Source organism: Nyctereutes procyonoides, unplaced genomic scaffold, assembly GCF_905146905.1.
Source record: "Nyctereutes procyonoides isolate TBG_1078 unplaced genomic scaffold, NYPRO_anot_genome, whole genome shotgun sequence".
Lineage (NCBI taxonomy): Eukaryota > Metazoa > Chordata > Mammalia > Carnivora > Canidae > Nyctereutes > Nyctereutes procyonoides.
In genome coordinates, this window is record NW_026575121.1 from 47,608,356 (window position 1) to 47,629,624 (window position 21,269).

General features: G+C 43.6%; 1 protein-coding gene across 6 annotated transcripts in view; it reads left to right on the forward strand.

Annotated features, from left to right (window-relative positions):
• The window catches only part of MBNL2 (muscleblind like splicing regulator 2), a 162,168-nt gene that overhangs the window by 34,556 nt on the left and 106,343 nt on the right, over positions 1–21,269 (forward strand). For 5 of the 6 annotated variants that reach the window (XM_055335600.1, XM_055335601.1, XM_055335597.1 and 2 more), the window contains exon 2: positions 15,664–16,448. In XM_055335600.1, the coding sequence (XP_055191575.1) occupies positions 16,275–16,448 (174 nt within the window). In that variant the 5' untranslated portion in view covers positions 15,664–16,274. Of the gene's footprint in view, positions 1–15,527; positions 15,584–15,663; positions 16,449–21,269 lie in introns of those variants that run through there. The other variant, XM_055335598.1, reaches the window with a different exon arrangement.

Sequence of the window (21,269 nt, forward strand, 5' to 3'; positions counted from 1 at the left end):
CAGTTGTGGATTTAAGTGAGCCACACATTTCTCATTTAGATACACACTTTTGTTAAATCCTAAGAAAGTCATGTTGAGGGATCCCTGGGTAGCGCAGCGGTTTGATGCCTGCCTTTGGCCCAGGGCACGATCCTGGAGACCCAGGATCGAATCCCACACCAGGCTCCCAGTGCATGGAGCCTGCTTCTCCCTCTGCCTGTGTCTCTGCCTCTCTCTCTCTCTCTCTCTCTGTGACTATCATAAATAAATAAAAAAAATTTTAAAAAAAGAAAGTCATGTTGATTATATCTCAGTAAACAAAACATCATTTACATCTGCACATAGAGTTCTCTTGTAATTGTAAAAATTATTTCTCATTTCACCCCCAGTTAAAAAGAGACTTCGTTAGCAAAATATTGCTTTAAATGTAAAAGCACTGCTGAGTGGACAAGTTGCTTTTTCATATGTACCATTAATGACTAAAAATCGGGGGAGTTAGTGGAATATACAGGGTATAATATAAGTAGGTAGCCATGTGTTCATCTGCATAACAGAAAAGGCGTTGTTCAAGACTCTTTTTTCCTCTTATTTTATCTTGTCAGATTTGGTTTGACTCAAACTATTGGTTCTCTTAGAGAAGGAGGTCAGACCAGTTTGAGGAATAAGCAGCCTTAGAAGAGCAATTGAAGTATGCACATGGGAACGCAGGTGATAAAATCATTTTGGAAAATAATGAACAAGTAACTTGAGAGCTTGTCGTGAGGGTGGTATCACAGGTTATGCCAGGTTATTAATTTTCCAACTCAGCAGTATGCCTCTTAAAAAACACTTAAAGGAAAATGGATACGTTTTTGAAAGAAATGCAGTTGGTAGAGGAGATTAAGGAACTGAGTGAAGTCCACAGGTCATTAGACCTGGGAAAGCAAAAGTGTGTACATTTAAATAAGAATTGTGTATTTGGAAAAATATGCAGAACATGTGATTGAGAGAGCAGTGTTTAGTACATTAAAATAGATGTCTAAAGATTTCGTGGTTCATCTACGTAATACCAAAGCACCCCCTCTCTGTTTGTTTCCCTTGCACTGGACGCTTGTGGAAATGGCCATGTCACAAGAGAGCAGAGCCCCAGGTGTAGGCTGTAATCATCAGATTTTGCACTTTACTCCTCCTTTCATGGGATTTAGGGAGAGCACTGGCTGCTCAGTTTCCCCTTCCAGAAAATGGGAAGCACGTTTGCCCCCTCAGAAGTTACTCGTGACCAAGAGCAATGCAGCCGGTGACTTATTTTTCCTTTCCCCCAGTTTCTCTGTTGCACAAATCAGAGTGGTGGCCCGCTGTTGCCATGGTGACACAGCACAGGGTGCCGTTGCTTAGAAATAACGTCAACTGGTGGCAGTGGGGAGGCAGAGCTGGAGTGGTGATCAGCCTGGGTGGGAGGAGTGCCCTGTCTGCTGTGGGGAGGAGGGGCTCTGGAGGAAGGAACAGGCCCGTGAGCTGGGTTTGACAGATCGTGTGGTGCTACCTGCCTCCAGCGATTAGCATCGTGTTACCTAATGATGCCCACCTGGGTTACATCAGAGTGTGTTACGATGTTAGAATATGCACTTTGTTGCCAGGTTTGTCCTTTTTTAAAAAAAAATTTATTACTCAGAGCTCCGGGTTTTAAGTGCCGTAAATATTTGTTGTTGATTTTGATTCTAGCAGTTAGTTCAATTTCCTGAAAGGTAAGAGGGATCGTTGACTCAGACTCATTTCTGCAGCCTGCTTTATACTTGGGGCTTGAGTCATTCCTTGTCCGTAGAGATTTTAAAAACTATGGCAGGAAATTGATTTTTTTTTTAACTTCTAGGGTGAGTGAAATGACATTAAAATAAAAAAAAAAACTTGTTTTAATATAATAGATTGACCTCTCTCCCTCATCCTGGTTTTCTGGGTTCTGCTTAAGTCAAATGGTGCTTTGTAAAGAAATTTTCATTTTGTTAAATATTCATGAAATACCATCACCTTGGCATGTGTGACCCTCATGGTATCTTTTTCATAGTGTTCAAACAAGCTAGTAGCATTCTGTACCCTTCTGGGGTCTTCTAAATCTTTGGAATGTCCAATCCAGATACTCCATATCTGGTTCCATGCCAGAATAACCGTGTTCTGCAAAGTTATTGAGTGGGGTTGGATGTGAAAAGAGGTTGCGGAATGAGGTTCTTCCCATCAGAACCTCTCTGGGATGTATTCAACTGCTGGATTACACATCTCGGAAATAAGGGGACCTGGCTATGGCCACTGTCTCAGGGGATGAGGACAGAGGAAGATTTGCTCTCCCTGGTCTGCTTTCGGAGGTATGTTAAACCCCCAGACTACACTGGGATGAGAATCCATGTGGCTCAAATATTGGGCCTTCACTTGCTACAGAATACTGGGGCCAGGGATGGCACCACTTGGAGCTCAGTCTTATGAAGGAACGTATTCACACCCACTTTCAGCGGACCTTCCCGCCAGCAATCTTCAGGAGCCAGTATTGCTCCCATTCAGAAAGTGCGAGACCCTCCTGTAGGTCTGAGACTGTAGCAGCTCCCACCACCACACCCACCCATGGGCTGGGGGCATTATTGAGTTTTTAGTGCACACTAGCAGTCAATGTGCTGTTCTAGTAGAAGAGAAAATGTAAAAAAGTATTTTTTAATTTACTTTTTTAGTTTATTTATTTAATATATATATTTTTTTTTTAGTAAAAAAGTATTAAACCTCTAGAGTGCAAGGTTCTAGATTTGTGTCCTTTTTGCAGGCTGTAGCTTAAGTATTCAACACCTGCTCTATCCTAGTGCTCAGTGCAAAACCCTGTCACTTCTCCACCCTACCTGGGTGCCCCCTTGGATCTGGACTCTGGAGCAGGAACACAATGGGCTTTCCAAATGCCACCTTCCCATACAGATGCGCCTGTAAGATCTCACAGCTCAAGCAGCCTGCTAACAAATCTAGGCCAAACCCGGCAGAGCTGATAAGATTTCCACAAGAGTTCCTAAAAATACATCCCTCCTTAAGTCAGCCTTGCCAATCACTGTACAATCACAGAACTTTAAGGGCAGAAGTGGCCTTAAAATTTATTGCACCCCTTCCAGTTTAAAGCTAAGAAATTGGAGTCCCAGAGAGCTGACATAATAACAACAATGAGAAATATTTCCAATCACAACATGAGGATGGAACAAAACAAACCCTAAAGACAGACGTAAACTATGGACTGTGTAGTATATTCATTCACTTATTTGTCCATTCATCCACACACTCATTCAGCAAATATTTACTGAGTGCTTACTATGTCTTACAGTTTTCGTGTTGCACTAGCTGTCAGGGATACACACAGACCTGCCCTCACCAAAGTCATTCTGGTTGGGGGTGACATTGAAAAGATAAGTAAGTACCTATGTGAGAATCTAACAATGATAAGGACTTTGGGGGGAAATAAAGCAAGGTGAGCGGGAGTATGGAGATAGGACTGAAATATATTACATCAGGGAAGTGTCCCCATAGGCTGACATCTGAGCCATCTGACTATGTGGGAGAGGCACATTCTCAGCAGAGGGAGCAGCGAGGTCAGAGCCCTGAGGCACGCCAACATTTAGCTGCTCAAGGACTCACCAGAGGCAAGGAAGGGTGACTTAGGGGGAGTGAACAAGGAGGCAGGAGATCAGGGAAAAGTGGGCTGCTCAGAAAGATCAGTTTGGGTTCTTGGCTCTTGACTTCCATACTCAGGAGTTGGGGAGCCATTGGGAATATCTGAGCAGAGAAATGACATGCTCTGATCACATTTTCAGAGGATCTTCTAGAATAATTTGTTGAGATGGGACCGTATTGGAGCATGGTGAGAAGCAGAGGAGACTGGTTAGGAACCTGTCACATTAACCCAGATTCTGGTAGTTTAGAGGAAGGTGGCAGCCATGTGGATGGTGAGAAGGGGCTAGATTTGGGATCTGTTAGAAAGGTAGAGCCAGAGGAACTTCCTAATGGGTCAGATGGGGGCAGAGAGAGAGAAAGAGAGAGAGAGAGAGAGAGAGAGAGAGGAAGGGGAGGGAAGAGGCGACAGAGACAGAGAAAGGGCACAACTCTGGGGCGTTGTCACCGTCTGGTGGGCTGAGAGCCATAAACTGGGGGAGAGAATGGTGAAACAGAGCCATGGGGATTTTGCAACCAAACCGCCTGTGTGCTAGCCTGTTCCTCAGCACCTCCACATTCACCAGCCACAGGTATGCTAGCCTCCACCTCCTCCGGTCAACACGGGCCACCCGGCATAGACGCTTTGATCTCTCTTGTCTCTATTACCTTTTACCTCAAAAACACACTGGCAGGAGGTTCTCAAGAAATGTTTGTTTTAAGCCCATACCTGGGTCTTATCTCACCACTAAAGATGTCCCAGGAATCTGTCAGTCGGCTCTGCACGCAGGCTTGCTCCAGCACCTGCCTTTTCCTGCCCATTGAGATGTGTGCACGTCTCACGGCTCCTTCTGTGTGGCTGCTCAGGCTAATCTCAGGGAAGCCACTGGCTCTTCTCTCATTTCCAGAGCGCCCATGAACTAACTGATCCGCTACCCCTTGGTTGGAGGATACCCCCCATGCCCACTTCTGACGTCACCCACACCCACCCCCCAAGATGCTTGACACACCTAGAGGCTTCATGCTACGATATGCACTCCCGGATAGCAGACACAGTTTCCATGAGGAGAGAACAGCCTGTCCCCGAGGTCCTCAACTCCAGTCACCTCCACGGGTATTCTTGCTAGAACTCAGGCCTTGTCGTTGCCGTAAATTGCCCCATGTCCAAAGCCTTGACTTTTGAAATTGACAGCGTCCCTTCTCTGCCCCGGCTCTCAGATGCCAAAGGCAGGGGGGGAAAGTGACAAAACCGTACTTTAATTTTCAGAACAGGCTCACGCTATCGCACCGAGGTCGTGCCTCCTGGGCCACTTGACATTCTTTGGCTTGATGTCGTGTCCTCTGCTGCCTCCTGTGAGGGCCATCTAAAGCTTCAGGAGCTCTCTGGAAAGCTCCAGCCCCACATCTGCCTGTCTGGGCAGGTAGAGCGTCTCCTACCAGACCCAGAGGGCTGGAGCCATCAGACAAAAGCTGCCCCATTTCATTTTCCTGCTCTCCAGCTGAAAACCAGGCTGTCTCCTTCACGCCTCACCTTCTCTCAGCCCTGCGTCCGAGGAGTGAGTGTCTTCTTTCTCGAGGGGCTTCCACTGGAGCTGGTGGCCTCATCCCTCCTGGTCCCCTGGGTCAGTTCCGGCTGTCTGGCCCACGTCTCTGTTGTGGTTCCCCCCTTCCACTCAGGAAAGAAAGAGAAGGCTGGAAGTGAGATGGGAAACGGAGGCTCTCTCTCGCTCTCTGGGCACTTCACTAAGTGCAGCCTTCTAATTCTGTGAGCAAAGTCCGGGTTCACACAGGGTCACCTCCCCAGGAGCACACAGGCACTCAGTGCCCTCCGGACTGCATTGCAAAGAGAGTTCAATACTTTCCCTGTTGCTACATGGGGTTCTTGCAGCACCAAATACTCCAAAGAACTCCAGACACCGAGTGTCCACTTCCCAGCTGTCCCTTCCACTCCCCTCTTGCAGGTGTGAGCTAGGGAAACTGCCACCTCCAAGGTCAGCAGTGACATCCCCATTCTGACGTCGAGCCACCACTAGCTGTCCACGTGTCCATGGCCTCCTGTGGCAGTGACCCTCCTGGCTACTCCCTCCATCTAAGAGCTCTGAAATTCTCTCCCACACCCTTGAGCTGCAATATTCAGAGGATCTTTTGTCTCTCGTTATTCTTCTTTCTATAGTCTTGCTTGCTCCTCTTCCTTTTGCCACCTCTAAGTAACTGAACGGACTGTCCTTGACTCTGCTCAAGCCTTTCTTATGTCTCCCCTGAATAATATACACAGATGTAGATGCACATAAATTGATCTCTCTCCCTCCCTCTCCCTCTCTTTCTCTCAACCTTAATGGCCCTATTTTCTTTTTCTTTTTTCTTCTTTTTTTTTTAATGGCCCTATTTTCAATTGGCTTCCACTTCCTGATGTCCTTCCTCCTGGGCAGAGCATCAGTGTCTACACGGGATCCAAATTTTGAAGCCCTCTTTGACTAATTTCTTCCCTGCTCTATTCATTCCCAAAGATCATCCATTTCTAATTAGTTTACCCCAGCCACACCCTCTTCCTTTTCCTTCTCACTACTGCAATATAATTTGCGGCCTCCATTATACCTAATCTCTGGACCATTGTCATGATCGCTAACCAAGGCTATCCACCTGTGAGACCTTCTCATTTGAATGCATCCTGGGTGAATCTACTGGGGAGAGCCTCCTTCAGCCAGGGTCTTGTCTAGATCCCACCCATGCTTCCCAGTATATACCATACCAATAATCCTGATGTTTTATACCTAAATCTACTTAATCTTATACAGGCAACAACCCTATGGCACTGTTCTCAGTGGGGGCAGTACCACCCTGTAAACTTAAGGAAACATTTCTTTGGAAATTTAAGGGAACATTTTCCCCCCATTGTTCAGATGACTAGGGGGCATCTCTGAAATGTAATAGGCACTAGTAGTACAGGATTTTGGAATCTTGCAATGTCTGTGACTCCCTCCGAGGGAAGAACCAGCCCCAAGGCTCATGACTCTTGAGTGTCCTGCTTGACATTCACATAGATAAAAATCCTGTTTATAGCGATCTGGGCCAAGATCTAAACTGTGCTTTTTGCACAAATTTTTTTTAATTTAATCTTTGATTTTTTTTTTTTAGACAGTCCTAACATAATTTTAAAGAATGCAACAATTGTATAAGTTGAGGCAAGGTTGTTCTTTAACATCTTAGAAACTGTAACAGGAATTGTTTGACATTTTGAAAAGCCACATCACTTGTTGTACCCCTGTCAGTCTGCATTTGTACCTGTCACACTCAGAATCATGCTACAGGCCTCCAGGGGTGAGCATCTGACTGCCTCATCCTATCTTCTAACATACGTGTACCTGAGTGCTGAAATTTCAAAATACACGTTGTTTATCTTATTAAACGTGACTTCCTTTGACATCTTAGGTATATTTCAATGTGGCAATAGATTGAGTTTTACAAATCATGTGCTTGTTGGATATATGATTTATTATTTTTATTTGGTGATCGTAAAAGTCATGTTACAACACTTTTGTCCAAAAAAGGGAGGATTGGCAATTGTAGGTGTATAGGAGGATAACATAGCCATTTGGCTGGTGATTCTGGAGAGAAAAAAGGAAAAAGGTCAGCTGAAAAGCAGGCCTGTCCACCAGGGGCTGTGGTCAGGGAAGGAAATGGAAGTTCTGACAAAGACTTCTCTGGGAATTCAGGGGCTAGATTGCAGCCTGCAGCTCAATAATCATTTTTTCTGACTGCAGCCACTGAGTCCTGGACATCCAGGAAACCGGTAAGTGCGGTCAGTCTTAAATGGTATCTAATACAATTGCTTTTATTCTAATAAGAGCATCTCCTAACTGAATTATAAATGTTTAGATAGAAAACACAGACACAGTGAAAAAAAAACATAATTTGAATACAAATATGTGTTGAATATATTATAACTGGCTGTCGTTTCAGAGTATATTTAGAAATTTCTCGTCTTCTAATTAAAGATGGGATTTCTTTCTCTGCCCATTCCTGGAAATTGCAGTGAAAATGGACTGGAAATTTTCATGTGTTAAAATGAGACCTGGATTTTAGGAGTCTTTCACTTGCATTTTAAGATACAAAAGAAAATTTTATCACTGTTGTCATGAACATTGGCTTATCAGACTTGCCATCGTGACCTTGGGTGGCCAGTTTTGTTTTTCTCAAGGAAATGTATGTGAAAGTGCCTTCCAAAGAACAAAGTACCATGTAAAATGAAGGCGTCATTGTTAGCCTTGGTTCTTTCTCTGCTTAGAATGAATGTGTGTTTGGAATGAGTTTTAGAAGAGCATCCATCAAAAGTCTGTCTAACTAATATTCTGGGAAGGACCTCCTAGAATTTCATAGAAAGGATTTTTCTACTTTAGTTAGACTCCATTTAATATATAGAAATTTAGAACTTTTAGTGAGTGGAAGTTATTTCCACCTGTCACTTGCACACGCGCGTGTGTATGTGTGTGTGGTTGTCTGTGAGGTTGTGCATATGTGTGGTTGTGTGTGTGGTTGTGTGTGTATGTGGTTGTGTGTGTGTATGTGTGGTCATATGTGCATGGTGTGTGTGTGGTTGTGTGTGGTTGTGTGTATGTGTGGTTGTGTGTATGTGTGATTGTATGTGCATGGTGTGTGTGGTGTATGTGGTTATTGTGTGTGGTTGTGTGTATGTGTGGCTGTATGTGTGTGGTGTGTGTGTGGTTGTGTGTGATTGTAGGTGTGTGGTATGTGTGTGGTTGTGTGTATGTGTGGTTGTATGTGTATGTGTGTGGTTGTGTGTGTGTATGTGTATGTGTGGTGTTGTGTGTGCATGTGGTTGTGTGTACCTGCACATAGATGTTAGGCATATAGATGCCATAGCCGACGTTGATGAGGAATAGACACTGTAAAGGGAGTTATATACCATTATATAGAATATACCATTTAATCTCTATTGGTTGTGGTACATATATTTATGGCTTTGGTGTTTTCGACCCCTTGATTCCAAACAGAAACCGAGCTCAGAGAGCTGAGGTGACATCACACAACTCATCAGGGTAGAGGAGCAACTAGAACCCCACATAGAAAAATCGATTCTTACCCCTAACGGGAATCTCCAAATGCCCTTTCATCTATATTTTCGGTAAATTAAAAAGAAACCAGTTTCAAGGTTTCATAAAGAAACATTGTCTTAAGGATGGTCACCTCTGCTGCTCCCTTCACTCCTTTTTTCAAGGGGTCAATGAAGTCCCTTTCTACTTCTGCCCTGGGGCCTCTGGGGTTTCTGTATTTTTATTGGTCTGTTGGGCTTCTGGTGGGAAGGCCCAGTGAGGGGCCTCTTCTGGGCGGTGTGATTCCAGGCAGGATTACACCGTCTCCGTCTCCGGGAGGTCAGGAGGCTCAGCCCAGCGCTGGGCCGCAGCCTCCCTGGTCCCTCACCCGCCCCCGGGGGTCTGCATCTGATGGGTAAGGGTGCGGCCAGTCATTGATCAGGGGACAGAGCACGCTGAGAGCTATTTTAAATCAAGCTCCAGAAATAGAAGTGGGGATGCTCAAACGTCAAGCCACTCGCAGGAAGGAGAAATCGTTCTTTAAATACATATTTGGAGAATTTAAAAAACTAAGAGGAGGAAACCCAAAGATTCTGAAAATTAGAAACTATAAAACTCAAGGAGACAGTTTCTTTATTGTAACTAGATTTACGGAAAATAAAGGCATCCCATAAATTACTTAAGGGATAATGAGTCCTTGACTGTCTGACTCAGAAATCGGTTTGTTTAGCAGGGACCCTTTGATGAGCTCGCTAAGAGGCCCATGTCTGGCAGACAGCTAAATGCCGTAGGTGACCGAACGCGAACTGTTTTCCTTAAGGCAGTCTTAAATTTTGATCAATCTCAGCCTCAAGATCAGGCATGATTGATGTTTTCCCCTTCAACAATGTACAAACTAGCTACAAAGCGTCAGCAAGGCGAGGACACCTGGGGTCCAAGGCCCGGGCTTGCCTGGGAGCTGAGGGGTCTGGAATGAAGGGAGGTCGCCTGGTTTAGGGAGCGCAGGCCATGCTTTCCAGACTGGCCTGCTGCACCATGGAGCAGCTGCAAAAGAACGTGAGCAGCACATTCTTTTTATACAGTCAAAAACCACAGCTTTCTGAAAATCTAACACCTAGAGGAGTTTTAAATGTATTTTGAAAAATGAAGTGTCATGTAAGTAAAGACCCTAAAAATAGCTTGAGATTATTTTGTAGAGTTGAGCAGCAAGTCCTTTGGTATTTCAGGAAATACTACAGAACTTGGTTTCTTTATCCTTGAACTTCAATCTTGCTTTTCCTTTGAAGATGGGTCCCGCAGTGAACCTCGATATTCGTTATATCGGGGCGCTACAAAGCAGCCTCTCTGTAAAGAGCTCCAGCGGAATGCGATTGAGGCCTGAGATGTCGCTCACCTGGGGCCACCAGCCCTTTGAGATGGTCTTCCCTCAGTCAAGGGTCCTCAAAACAATCCCCGACTCACCCCGACCAAAGGCCTGCTTCACCCTGAACAAAACCTACAGGCTAGGAGTTCATTTATTCTTGGAATTTTCATAGAATCGTGTCCGGGACAGACCTCTCAGGTGTTTTTTGCTCAGTTTGAGTTTTGTTTTGATCGAGCAGAAACACAGCCACTGAGAGAAGCCTCCAGCCAGCCCTCCTGCAAAATTATTTCTGCGGGAATGAGTAACCCCAAGGCCCTGTGATCCACTCAGGGCTGACATCCTTGTTTCCTCGACAAGCAGATGGGGGTGGGCAGCAAGGAATGCTTACTACAGCAGTTCTCAAACTGCGGCCAGCCTCAGTCACCCTGGGAGGGCTTGTTAAAGCAGCTCGCTGGGCCCCACCCCCCGATATTGGAGCCAGTACCTCTGGGCGAGGCCTGAGAATCTGCATCCTAATAAGCTCTCAGGGGCCGCTGCTGCCCTGGTCCAAGTAGAACACTTTGAAAATCCCTGGGTTTTGAAGATCAAATAATTTACCCCTCGGGCAGATCCTCCCTCTCACCCCTGACCTTCTTGGCAGAAACAGGGTAAGTCAGCCCCTGGCCCCTGCCAGAGTTTCCCCCCAGGACAATACTGAAATTCCCTATTCAGAGCCTTAACCCTTTAGTTTAGACTTTGGTCCGCATTACAATGAAGATGAGTTCCTTGGAGTTGGAGGAGGATCAGGAGTCCATTTGGCAAACATTTGTTGAGCATATTCTTCGCACCAGGCCCTGAACTCAGCTCCGAGGATTTGAAACTGGTGGGGAAAGTCCATCACGCACGCGGGGCAAAGCCTGGCGGAGCTTACACTGGGGGCAGGTGGTTCTGGAGAAGTCAGTATTCGGCTCTTGAGAATAGGGGAGTCATACTTCCAAAGGGGCACCAGGCGCTGCTGGAAAGTGGGCTAGAGAGAGGTCATCAGAGGGGGCGCGGGGGGGGGGGTAGGTAGGGGGGGAGGTCGGCGGGAGCAGGATTTCAGGATGCAGGGCAGGGAAGGCTGGCCAGCTCAGGGCTCAGGACCCCGAGAGAACCCCGGCTGCCCGATGCCCGAAGAGGACGAGGAAGGGAACACCAGCGAAGAAACAGGGCCAGACAGACAGCTGGGAAGGAGCACTTCTGAGTCCTGCCCGGGCTGTGAGCCGGGGGGGCTGATCCGGAGAGCATGGCCTGGCACGTTGGAAATACAACTGAAGCAGAAGTCAGGAAGAACTGAGAAAAATGGAAGCATGAGCAGAGCATTGGGAGAAAGGGAAACAGAAGGAACCGTAAAATAATGGACGCAGGAGATGCTGCCTCCCGGTGCAGCCCAGAAACGTCTGGGGAGGGTAACAGGTGCCTTGCATATACGCAGGACCAATGGCAGCATATTGGGGCCTTTTTGAGAAGGAGAAAAAGGTGCCCAGGGATCCCTGGGTGGCGCAGCGATTTGGCGCCTGCCTTTGGCCCAGGGCGCCATCCTGGAGACCCGGGATCGAATCCCACGTCGGGCTCCCGGTGCATGGAGCCTGCTTCTCCCTCTGCCTGTGTCTCTGCCTCTCTCTCTCTCTCTGGGTGACTATCATAAATTAAAAAAAAAAAAAAAAAAAAAAGGTTAAAAAAAGAAAAAGGTGCCCTCTCCACGCGGACACATTTTCCCAGGGGCGCCTCTGGGCGGATGAACTAGAAGGTGCTGCTGGTCGTCCCCAGGCGCCCTGAGTGCCGGGGAGTGGCCTCGGCCGCTGCGTTTCCAACAAGCCCACAGACCAAGTCGGCTCCCTGGGGATGCTTCCCGCACGTTTGGGCAGCGCAGCACGCCCCGGGGTGCCTGCCTGGGCCTGAGAGTGCTGGACTCACCTGGGAGTTAGAAGCAGCTGATGCAAGAAAACGGGGGTCAGGCTCTTGAAGAACACTGGGGGATTTGCATTTGGGGAAACTCCTCTGTGGGTTCCCTTCGGGTGCCAGATAAGTGGGTCTGAGAACGGAGGGGATGCTCCAGATAAGTGGCCCCGCGTAGCCCGTTCCGTCGGTTCCTTTGGTCTGGAAGGCACCGTCCTGCTTTCAGCGTCTGTGGATTGGCGAGAGGCACAGGGCTAGCCACTGATGCAGAATTTTAGCAGAGAGACAGGAAGCTTGGAAGTGCATTCATCCAATTAATATTTATAGAGTAGCTCCTCCGTTCGTCGCCCTGGGTTGGGACAGCACTTCACTGCTTAGGAGTATTCTTTTGTTTCCTCTGTGACCTATCCTTCATGCAGCAACTGTGTAATGTAGGTGGGAACTATTATCAACATTTTACAGATGAAGAAATTAAATCTCAGAGAAATTGACTTACCCAAGGTCACATGAAGGGAAGCTTTACAGAACAAAGGCTAGATGCTGGCTCATAGGACAGGGAACTTTCCGCCATTGCAGAATGTTCTATGTTGGCTGAGAAAGAAAAAAATTCCAAGCTCCCAAGACATTGCAGTCAGTAGCAATATGATGAGAGCTATGCAAACTCTGAATTTTGGAGGGGCTAAAAAGAAGCAAGTGAATTTAATTTTAATGGTAATATTTAATACAATTTGTTAAAATACTATCAACTCACCATGTAGTAGATATGAAACTATTAATGAAGTACTTTCACATTATTTTTTTGTATGAAGTATTTGAAATCAGTGTGTATTTTGCACATAAAGAACAACCCACTTAAGGAGCTGAATTCATTGGAAATTCTTATTCTGTATTTAGGTTTCATAAAATTTATGACTTAAAAGTGGATTTATGTACCCAAGTCACTCCAAGCACACTTGAAAGTTTTCCAACAACTAAACCGAGGGTCAATGTTTAAGTTAAATTTACATCAATTAAGAATAAATAAAATTTAAAATTTCGTTCCTCAGTGGCACTAACCACATTTCAAATGCTCAGAAGCCACATGTAGCTGTGGCTTCCATACTGGAGAGCGAAGCCTTAACATGTAACCTTTCCTCCTGGGAATCTGCAGTCTGGTAGATCCAATATGTATTTTGGTCCATGTGTTAGCAGAGTTTAGTCTCGTCCTTTGATAACCATGACAAAAATTGGTTTCCTCCATCCTTTCCCATCATTGGCCATCTCCTTTCGTGGTCTTCCTTAACCTCCTTCAAATCTGGTCTCTCATCCGTGTTCCACCAACTGCCTGCTGGTACCCATTCCAGGAGATGGAGGTTGTGATGGCCCAAGGGAGACAGTGTCTTTGATCACAGTAGCTCTGTAACTTTTAGGATCGAAACATAGAACAAGCTGGAAGAAAGAGGGGACTCATGAAAAGATAGCAATATATTTAGGTACAACGTGATGTACTTCCATTTCCTTCTGGAACATTGTTGACTTGCATAGGAATCTTGCCAATGGGAAGCATGGCTCCTCTGCTTTTAAAAGCAAGTTGATCTCCCTAGAATCTGACCCTCCAAATTCTGGTTGGATTTTCATTAGTAACTAGAGATGGCAGTCTGTTTCTCCCAGGAAAATAATGACTCCTTACCCAAAACTATAAGCAAATTCCTACTCCATTCACTGGACTGGGTTGAGAGCATTATTCCTGTGTGGTTTTTAGGAATACTTGAATAATTACTCACTTGCCATCTATGCATAAATACATAAATGTTTGCCTGTTTCTTTTCCTGCACATGAAGCCATCCATGGCCAAGGTTGCACTGCCTTTGTGGATGAGCTTCTCCTTCATCTTTGTTGTCCTGTAATCCCATCAGACTCTGGTCCTTCGGACTCAGGGACTCTATGTAATATTGTGTAAATATAAACTAGATGTGGCCAACCCATCATTTTAAACCTCATTATTAGTGCCTTGGCTCCACTGAATACACAGACAGGAATGTTTTCTTGTCCCTTGCTTCCCTCATCCTTTGTTCTCCACGGGGGTTAGAGATGGGGGTTGAGGTAATGAGGATGCAGGTCCAGGCTGGTCTGCGAAACCTGACCCAGAGTAAATTTGGTTATTAAACTCATCTTCTTGAACTGCCTAGTTAAGCGAGTTGATGTTAGCTGCTGGGAACACAATGCTGCCAAACAGACAAGCAGGAGCCTGCCTGTCCCCTCAAATATTTTACAATCGGAGTTAGGTATGTGTCATAGCTCTTGAGGTTGCCAATTTTCTTACATGCACATCCAATTATTACTCATTCAAACACTTCTACTAAAAAGTAAAAGAAGTACTGGGATGGAGCAGCATTTCCTACTAGTCCCAAGAGGTGTCTTGCTAAATAAATGTTCCGTGATCGGATAAGCTTGAGAGATGCCATTGCTTCTCTTCCCCTATTAGAGACTCACTCAAGAGCAGAGAAAAACACAAAACCCCTATGGCAAGAAGCCTGTTCAGCCCGGTTTACCTGGAGTTAACGAAACTCAATTATCATGAGACCTACTTTTTCAGGGACATTTGTGAGTCGCGCAAAAATTATTACTGTCTGAACTTATTTGTACATGCTGATTTAAAATAATCAACTTCCAGTTTCCGTGAAGTTCTTATTTAAAATTTTCTTAGAAGGACACCAAGGCTAGGCATGTGGGGAAGGTAGTTTGTAGCACATAAGATCTATGAAACTGATCAGCGTCTAATACTCAGTCCTTTACTCATCCTGAACCCAACAATGTTGTTACTATTTTAAGGATTCCATAATCCTTGAAAATATTAAACGCAACCAAATATGATGATTTTAGAAATCTGAACTTACTAATTATATTTTTGTTGTAGATATGTGATTTAACTCCAGCATTCTGCAGAACAGGGCAGATGGTGACTCTGTTACAACCCAAACTGAACTAAACTAAAACTAACTTGTGTTCATCCCTTGAGTCAGTGAGATGGTCATCAGTTACACTGGTCGGTAAATATTTTTTGAGGACCTAATAGCCATGAACTAAGGCACCAATGACATAAAAATGACAAATACAAATAGTCCTTGCCCTCTGAGGGTTTACAGTAGAGGGGAATTCTAACATGAAGCAAGTAGTAGGAGTAGAGAGCAAGCCTAAGAGACCTAAAATTAAATATTAGGAACCTTCGACCTATCCATTTCTATGTTCCAATGTCTGCAAACTGGAAAGGATGTAAAGAACAGGGAGCTCATGATTCATCCAAAATGCCAATACCCTTATCATATAGGAGAGACATATCCCGAATGATTGTTGATAGCATCTCCAACGATATAATCAATGGCCTAACTGTGAAATTAATCAGAAGCCACGATTGTAATATGCTGTTTGGGCGATGAGGCGCATTAGATGGGATTGTTTCGGAATGCCTAATTATTGTGTCTGCCACACTCATGTGTTTGAGTCATTCCTAACTTTTGGACTGCTGCCTAGATTATTTCTGCAGTACGGTTGCAGTTGTGTGTTCTCTCGCTCTTTCTCTCTCTAATGCATAACTTCCCTCACTAGCCTCTAAGCTCAAAGCTCTACACTGCACTTTTGCAAATTCTAGGTAAGAGCTAAAAACAGTTTGTCAAAGTGTTGATTCCACAGAGTTTGGGTGTAAGTTGATGTCTTCTTTGTGTTCTGCAGGTTCATGATTTAAAAGTGCCTGTGTGGAGTCACTTTTGCTGGGAACTGCAGCAAAAGCCCGAGCTCTCGTGGTGTTCAGATCGTTCTTCCGTCAAATCCACGTTACCCTGATCTTGCAGTGGATGAAGATACCTCAAATTATCTGACTTTGCCAACTGCTCGATTTCAGAATCTAGAAAGGTGGGAGGAAAGAGAGATCTGGCCAAGATCTGGGCATCTAGGTGACTTATTTTCCAGCACCGTCAATAGCTGTGAGCGTCAGAACTGAATATTCTCCCAAGAAGTGCCATGATATTGAAGTCACTTCATTAAAAACAGTGGTGTCTGCAAATCGGTCAAGAGACTTGGACATTTACAGCCAGAGATGACACTGAGCATGCTTCTGCCGCGGCCCGCAGTCTCCAAGTGGGGCATATTGATTGATGAGTGACTGCCTGCCCATAGATTCTCTCCTCACTGCTTCCTGGATTGGACTTCACTAAGCAATTCATCACTTACCTTCCGACGCACATGTGGGGGTTTTCACAACAGTAGTTTCAGAATCACTGGGACCTGGATTGATTTCATCATTTGACGGAAACGAACAGAATCCCCATCGTCCCTTGAGCACCATGGCCTTGAACGTGGCCCCCGTCAGAGACACAAAGTGGCTGACGTTAGAGGTCTGCAGGCAGTTCCAGAGGGGCACCTGCTCCCGCTCCGACGAGGAGTGCAAATTTGCTCACCCCCCCAAGAGCTGCCAGGTGGAGAACGGAAGAGTCATTGCCTGCTTCGATTCCCTCAAGGTAAGGGGATGCATTTCACGTGTCCCATCCTTGGCACACTGGACTTTCCAAGGGAATGTTCTCTGTGGTACTTTCATGGGGGTTCGACGGTTATTTTTAGGCTCTATTTTCTTGTTTGTGGTGACTGGTGGGAGATTTTCACCCACGTTTTTTAGTATCGGGCACACATAAATTTTTCACAGATCCATGTTTAAATTAAAAATACATGATGGTGTATTTTGGGTCTGGCATGACATTCATGTACCCAAGAGTTTTAAATCAAAGTCTGGCTTGTGACAACTGAAGATAAATATTTTATTAACGTTTGATCTTCTGGAGGTTATATAAAGGTGAAGAAATTGAATGTGTCACTTTTATGTGCCAGTTACTCTGATTCTCCTCTCGAAGAATTTTCTACTCTTGTGGCTTTCTTTCTTGACCAAGGGCTTCCTAAAATACTTCTAAATAGGTTTTTCATTCTCTCTGACAATTCATCATGGCTAACAGAAATTATTGAGTACACACTCAATACTCCTGAGACCCCACTATGTGTTAGTTAACCCATCACAGAAGGTATGAATGTAATTCAAGATGGCATCTTTCAGCTCACTATCTGGGAGGGAAAATATAGCACGTCAGCAAATAACTAATATAGTAGATAGAAAGGGACACAAGCTTTAAGGGAGAAATAGACTTCCATGGGGATACATAGAAGAGAGAGGTGGCTTCCAGCTGACTATTTCAAGAAATTTTTTAGACGGTTGAAGCAACCCAAGTTATATACCAATGCTGGCGAGGTTTGGACCTGCAGAAATAGGGGAATTATAGTGAAATATCTAATTGAAAGGAAATACAAGTGACTCAGCCCATAATTCTTTGAGGTTTATTTTGCCCTAAAATATGAATTCTGTGAATCCCAGATTGTCTAAGACAGTCCTAGCATCATCATGTATTGTTTCAAATGGAGGTAAGATACATGGCTTAAAAAGAACTTAACGTTTATATCTCTGCAAAACTTCATATAAATAAGCTTACCAAAGAGTAAAAAAAAAAAAAAAAAAAAAAAAAAGTTGATCCATGATCCTGGGAAGTCGTACTGCTGGGAGTTTACAAAATAGTGACGTTAGCCTGCTCTTAGATATTGAAGGGTTGGGTATGTTTTGGGGGATGATTTCGAGCTCAAAGTAAAAAGTTATGTCTTATGATATTCATAAGTCAAAACTGAAATTTAAGACTTCATATATTTAAGTATATCTTAAAGGGAAAATTTGTCTAGACAGGAAAAGCAGAAGGATACATTTGTAGTCTAAGAGAAGTCTTTTAAGGGTTAAAATTTGAAAAATTAGCTGTTATTTATCTTAATAACTACCCTATTTTATCCTTTTTTTATCAAAAGTTTATTAGATCAGACTTTAAAAGTATGAATTATTTTGTCTACACAGAAATAGATGGGTAAATCATAATTATATAAAGTAAAACAATATAAGCATATTTTTATATTAGTATTTATTTTGCTTTTAGTCAAACAAGTAAACCAAGTATGTATTTGCTTCTGTGGATGTCACCAATGGAAGGATTCACTATAAAAAGCAGTGTAGATTAAAAACTAGATCAAAAGAACTTCAAGATATGGAAACAGGTCAGAGACAAGAAATTCATTTTCCAGGTCATCCCACTTCCTTCCATTTATTTATTTATTTATTTATTTATTTATTTATAAAGATTTATTTATTTATTCATGATAGAGACAGAGAGAGAGAGAGGCAGAGACACAGGAGGAGAGAGAAGCAGGCTCCATGCCGGGAGCCTGATGCGGGACTCGATCCCGGGACTCCAGGATCACACCCTGGGCCAAAGGCAGGCGCTAAACCACTGAGCCACCCAGGGATCCCCCCCCCCCCCACTGAGCCATCCAGGGATCCCCCTTCCTTCCTTTTATTAATCCAAGCCTTCTCTGGTTGCATATTTAGCATGAAAACAGCATTTTAGGAGATTTCTTAGAAATTTTAATTCTTCAAACTAGTTAAGGAGATATGAGGGAGATATGCCCAATGTATCAAGGCTAAGTATTTCTTGAACATCAAGAGGACAACTGCCAGACCCTTATAATTTATTACCTCACTGTGAATTCACCAGGACCACAATTGTTTGAGGATTCCAACCCACAGGGAAAGGATCAAGAAAGGTTATGTTCTGTATAAAAACATGAACCAAGCCATGAGAATGTTGAGCTTTAAAGATCATTTTCAGAAGTGTCTAGTAGAATCATTTTCAAGTGTTGAAGCATAGTTGCATATTCTCCTAAGTTATCAGTTCCCTTTTAAAGTTGTAAAATTTCAGATTATCGAATTTGAGTGTGATGCTATTTATTTTTAAAGTTGTGAAACTGTAGACAATGTGAAAGGAGCCCACAGGCACAAGAGTAAGACCCAAGTATACATGTCTGCTCCACCACTTCCTCGCTTTGGGTGGGTCACCTATCACTTCGTAGCTTTATTGTTTTGTCGGTAAAATGAGGGCTATTCACCACTGAAATTGGCTCAGGAATGCACAGTACCCAGCACCATGCTGGCATATTCACCTTGCAAGGTGGATGTAAGAATTACGAGTTCTTTTTTTTTTTTTTTTTAGAATTACAAGTTCTTACAATAAGGACAGGCAAATAAAGAAGGCACCCCAAAGTGGGAGCTGAAAAGAAAAATTATGATGACAATAATACTTAAGCTGTTTAATCTTACTTCATGTAATATATATATTTTTAAGATTTCATTTATTTGTTCATCAGAGACACAGAAACATAGGCAGAGGGAGAAGGACTCGATCCCAGGGATCCCAGGACCCCGGGATCATTACCTGAGCCAAAGGCAGATGCTCAACCACTGAGCCACCCAGATGCCCCTCATTTAATATGTTAAATAAAACCATGTTGCTCAGTGGAACCAGCCTAAAACCCAAGTGCAAGGGCTTTGATGTCAGGCCAGGGCTTGAATGAATTCTGGCTGGCTGCAGGCAAGCTATATCATTTGAGACAAATTATTTTATCTCCTTGATTTCAGTTTCCTCTTATTTAAAATTGAAGTAATAATTCCATCTTCATAAGGTTACTGCAAAGACCAGCTGGCCTAGGATATGCTGGAAGCCTAGCATAGGATGGGACATGGTAGGGACTGGTCATGTTAGTTATTTTCCCTTTATAATAAAGTATCACAGCCTAGACATTGGTTTCGATGACTGGCTTTATAGGCAAGACGTGTCCAACCCATAAAACATCCAACCGTTCATGTATCCAAACTCTTAAGAACCTACTTACTGTGTGAGCAAATTACTCAGCATTGCAAATTAGTCATGAGATTACAAGAAATTAAGTGTGAGGCAGACATTATTTTTGTTGTTATTATTTGTTACAAAATTTTCTCAAACATTGTGGAGTATTTTTATTCATGAAAACATGTAAGAGGAAACTATGTTGGCATATCAATATAGCGACCGGTCTACTGTGAGCCTGAGCTATTCCTTTTGTTTGTTTTTCGTGATGAGTTATTTGCATCCATGAGTAAACATCCATAAACACATACTAAACAAATTTGTACGAGGTTAGAAAAGAGATTTGCTGAGGTCTTTGGAAAGAGAATTATACATATTTAAATACTTTTATTAAAAATGTTCCAGAAAATAGAGCAGAGTTCTTAGAATGACAACTGTACTTTATTCACAACTGTTAACCTTGTTGCAGTTTAAGTGAAACCACCAGGCATGCAGGGCATTTGGGATATTTTTTTAACAGTAGAGTTGCTTAAATTTTTTCCAGAAGGCCAGAACATTCCGGATCATTGTGTTTTACAAGCTAGGTTCACTTGACAAAATGCAAATTGCTTTGTGAGCGATGAACTTCCCTGTAGCCTTGACCAACCCCATCTCTGTGCCTTTATAATCCATAAAACAGTCTCCCCTCATGGTTGAGATGTTTGAGGTTTTTCTTTTCATGTTCTTTTCCCTGTAACCTGAGAGGAACTAATCTGGATTGTTTTGTAAATTGAAACATTGAATAAATGCATTTGCTTTAGTTCTTATCAAGACTAGAGGTTTCACCACTTGATGAGGTATTTCATATATTTGCTTAAACATTTTAATTCAAACTGGACTTAAAAATGAAACAATTTTTAAAAATTAAATTAAAATCCTGTTGCTAATTTTGGCAAAAGAAACCAAAGCACTCCTAGAGTATTTGGAGACGTTGTTTAGACTTTACATAATAAAAATTCGTTCAAAGATAGTGTGATTCTTTTCACACCTGAATGAGATGATGTCACTCCCCCATTCAAGACCTCCCAGTGGCTTCCATCTCATTTGAGTAAAGACTAATCCTCAGGAAAGCTGTTTAGGCCCTAAGAGATCTGCTTCTCAGCCCAATCACCAGACATCAGTCCTATTCCTGTCCCTGCATCCAATCCACTGCTGCCACCCTGCCTCTTTGCTGTTCCCTGGATGGGCCAACTAGGCTTCTACCTTAGGATGTTTGAACTTGCTCTTTGCTCTGCCTGGAATATTCTTGCCTAGGTTGTATGGGCAGCCTGTACTTCATTCCCGTCAGGTTTTCAATCAAAAATGCCAAAGGTGAAGCCTGTTTGCCAACCTTATTTCAAATAGTTATTTGCCCATTGCTGTGACTCCATTTCCTCATCATCTTGCTTACTCTTTGCCTTAACGGTATCGCCTCCTGATAAACCCTATGCATACTTCATTTTTGCTCGTTTTCTGTCCCCCTGCATTCTGCTGGAATGTAAGCTCCATGTAGATAATAATCACATCTTTTTTGATCACTGTCGTATTCCCCAGAGCCTA